Raw genomic sequence first — 4180 nt, 5'->3', positions numbered from 1 at the left:
GAAGGATGGAGATTACTGGAGACACCACTGGAGGGCTCGTCCGAGGATGACCTAGAAGACTATATCTAATCAAATGTTACAACTTTTATCCGCTGTTTGGAAAATCCTGGTGATGGAAGGGGGGAAATTCTTATGGCACCAGTCCGTGTACTTGTGGTTGGGATCCCTGACCTAGAAGAATCCAAAGTTGAACCTGGCCATCACTTACAGCTTATAACACAACTGATGAAGCCAGAAGACATCTCAGGGTAGGAACCATGTTTATTTATTTATTTTCTTTGCTACTGATTGTGTTGTGATTCATGCTGTTGATGGATTGTTGTCATATTGTGCTGTATGTTGTGTAGTTAACTGTTTCTGGCTCTGGAATTGAAGGCACAGTATACGTATACTAGGCTGTATTATGTTGTGGTGTTGTTAAAGTTGTGACAGGGTGGATGTATTCATATGATTGGCTTGGTGGCAACACTATGTAGGCCTTTGTTCATGGCCGTTATTTCTTTCTTTCTTTCTTTCTTTCTTTCTTTCTTTCTTTCTTTCTTTCTTTCTTTAGAAAACTGGTTTTCTTTGCTGCTACTGCTTGTGTTGTATATGTTGAGTGCAATTCAAGCTGTAGTTCTGTCATATTGTGTGACAGGGTACAGTTGAGTGCATTGTTTTCTCCAGGGTGCATATACCAAAAAATAATCAAGCAAACTAAGTACTAAGTAATCAAGCAAACTATGTACTAAGTAATCATGGCAAATATGCGTGCCAAAACAATGTAAAAGTACCATGGGCCGGCGTTCCACAAGGAAGCATACTAGGGCCTTTACTGTTCCTAATATATGTAATCAGCTTGTGACTGCAACTTGTTCCTGTTCGCAGATGACTCTGCACTGCTAGTCTCGGACAGGAACAAACTGCAGGTTGAAAAGGTCCTCAGCTCTGAACTCGGTAGAATCTGCACCTGTCTCGCTGATAACAAACTACCTTTACACCAACAAAAACACCTTGAAGACCTTAACAGGAGCCCTCGTACAAGGTTTCTTTGACTATGCATGCACCTCCTGGTACCACAGCACCTCAAAGGCCCTTAAAACTAGGCTCCAGACTTCCCAAAACAAACTGGTCAGGCTCCTACTTGGCCTCACCCCCCGAACCCACCTCACCCCTGCCCACTTTGACAGGCTGGAATGGCTTAGGGTCGAGTACAGCATCTTGCAATGGGTCTGGTCCACACCCACAACACCAGAGGGAGTGCAACGAACCATGTACAACCCAGATTCGGCACAAACAAGGGACTAAATTATTTTCGCTCCTATGCCACCAAAATGTGGAACGCCCTACCAACAGTCATTAAGACATGCGAATCCCTTGACTCCTTCAAAACCGCTCTCAAAGGGCACCTACGGACGGCTGCAATTCGAAACTGGCCCCCGTAAAAATTTGAATCGCCCCCCAACCGCCCACCCCCTTTTCCCCTCACTGTATATGTTTCTTTTCCCTTTTTACCTCCTTTATGATGAATTCCTGTTCTGTTCTTTGACTATATAGAAGTGTCTATTTGTACGTCTCTAAATGTTTTGATGAATTGAACAAGGTGGACCCTCTTGTAAACAAGTGTAATGCTTAATTGGGTTGTCCACTCACAGTATTGAGTTTGTGCTTGAAATGTACTGTAATTCTGCAAACTGTTAATAAATATTTCAATCAATCAATCAATCCATATAGACAACATTCAGTCACTAGATGGCGGTATACACCTCCCCTCTCCGCACTTTAAAAAAAAAACTTTTATTAGAACTATAGAAGGACTGTCATTGTGGATTTTTATGTCGTATGAAAGCAGGGAATCATAGCAAAAATAACTGGAGTCAAAGTTAAAACTCTTGTAAAGAAAACACCATTTGCATGGATTTGGCTATCATTCAGAGATAGATAGTAGGCCTACTACAGGACATTATGATATCATGCATAGTGTGGGTTGCATTCCTTTAATTGTTTTCATCATGGGTCTGTTTCACACCTCTGTGAATGTCTTTGTTGCATGATCTTTGAGACCAAGTGTCAACACACACACACACACACACACACACACACACACACACACACACACACACACACACACACACACACACACACACACACACACACACACACACACACACACACACACACACACACACACACACACACACACACACACACACACACACACACTCTGCAGGGGGTGGGTATAAGTATAAACATGACAGTTTTCACAAAATATCATTGTTTATACATCTTTCTTTGATATTTACATTAGACACAAGCCTATTTAGACACACTATTCTATTGAAATAAAAAAAGAAAATCTCAGATGTATTTCTCCCGATCCCAATCATTTGAAAATGACATGATAGGCTCCGATTTCCGATCACCCGAGATCATCCCTAGACAAAACGTATAGGCTACTGTAGGCATATACTGTATGGCTGAAGTGGTTGACGTATATTATTTTGTAATAATAATCAAAATCTACAAAGTAACTAAATGCTAAATTAATTTCATAAAACGCACGCACACACGCACGCACGCACGCACGCACGCACGCACGCACGCACGCACGCACGCACGCACGCACGCACGCACGCACGCACGCACACACACACACACACACACACACACACACACACACACACACGGCTATCCAATCACACCAGCAACATCTTTTATCAACATCTCTCGCCATCAAATGCCTTAGAAAAGACTTGGCCCGATGCTAAATTAACTTGCTGAGCCCTGACCTAAACTGTGAAATGTGAGGGCCCACATTTTATGTTAGGGTCTCGTACCTTGTGCCACATGAGGTATATCTGAAGCGGCATAAAACGGTGTACCAGCAGAATCTCCCTGTAAAAGCAGGGGTGATAGGGATCTATCTTTTTTGATGGGACCTCCAGCCCCAAAGTCATAACACCCATATGGTGAGCAGGCTTGAGACCTGCTTTGGCCAAACACATCCCCATGTACACATCATCGATGGGGTGAAGAGGCATGTTTTTAGACATGTTGTATATGACTGAGGCTGTATATCCTGACAGGAGGAACCCCCCACCGCCACAGTATGGAGGGTACAAGTTTGACTGCTGCACCTGAACAGGGACATAGTATTTACTTGATGGCGGATTACGGATGGGGATCATGTCCGTATTCAGGTATCCTACGAAGAGGTGTGTGCTGTTTCCGTCCTTGTTGCTGCCAAGGAGGTACTCCACCATGTTGTCCGTGTTGGCAAAAATGTCGTCGTGCCCATTGAGGAGGAAGTCGACATGTGGACACTTCATGTCCATCCACTCCAGGAAGAGGACCTGCTTCAGAGTGAGGTTAAAGAAGGATTCGTTGAAGTCCCACTGCAAGATGTCTCCGTGCTCGTGTTGTTCCAGTTCTAGCATCTGATTCAGCCTCTGCCGCTCGAACCCACTGCCCGCTGTTCCCACGAGGAACAGCCTACGGATCTGCTTGCCCGTCTCTATCCTCTCCTCTCCCCAGGTCTTACGCAGCACCTCTCGTCGCTCGTAGTTCTCAGGAGAGCTCTTAATGACAAGCAGGAGGAAGACGTCCCCGGATCGTTCTGGCCCTCCACATTTATCAGGGACGTCCAGCAGCAGTGGGAAGTGACGGCAGTGGCGGTAGTACAGGAAGTCTTGGATGTGAGCGGGAAAAGTGGAGAAGCCTGTCACGTTGTCTGCCATGGACGTGTTCCTCTGGCAGGTTAATGGCCAGGAAGATGGAGAGGAGGTGCTTTGCTTGGCTGCCGTGGTGCCATTGGTAGGAGGGCTTTGCCTAAGAAGGACGACCAAGCACAACGCCGCAGTGGCTCCAACCAGCATGAAGCCCATCCGCACCACCCTGCGAGAAAGTTTCCTTCTCATCCTTCACACTATAATGGGACAGAAAAAACAATGGAAAAGCAGTGACCTTCTGATTACCAGACAGCCTCTCCCTTGTACATCTCCCTTGTCCACTCATGTATTAAATCACAAAAACACCATCACCTTTTAAGTAGTGCCTCTGAGCCCTTATTTTCTATCACTGTTTGACCGTGAATTCCACCACAATTGTTGAAGCAACCGTCTTGTAAATTTGGGACATATTCTACTTTACAGACACGCTGCTGCTCCGTATCCATTTCTCACCTCAAAGGTTTATTACTGCC

At 45.1% G+C, this 4180-nt stretch overlaps 1 protein-coding gene across 1 annotated transcript; it reads right to left on the bottom strand.

Annotated features, from left to right (window-relative positions):
• Window positions 1–2768: 2768 nt before the first annotated feature.
• Window positions 2769–3896, bottom strand: LOC306927285 (N-acetyllactosaminide beta-1,3-N-acetylglucosaminyltransferase 3-like; the record flags this gene model as incomplete). The annotated part of the gene is made up of 1 exon (XM_079506994.1): window positions 2769–3896. One exon carries the CDS (start codon window positions 3894–3896, stop codon window positions 2769–2771), a length of 1128 nt encoding a protein of 375 aa, XP_079363120.1.
• Between the last annotated feature and the right edge of the window lie 284 nt (window positions 3897–4180).

Source organism: Electrona antarctica (genome assembly GCF_951216825.1).
Source record: "Electrona antarctica genome assembly, chromosome: 7".
NCBI lineage: Eukaryota > Metazoa > Chordata > Actinopteri > Myctophiformes > Myctophidae > Electrona > Electrona antarctica.
This window is presented reverse-complemented; position numbering and strand designations above follow the sequence as displayed.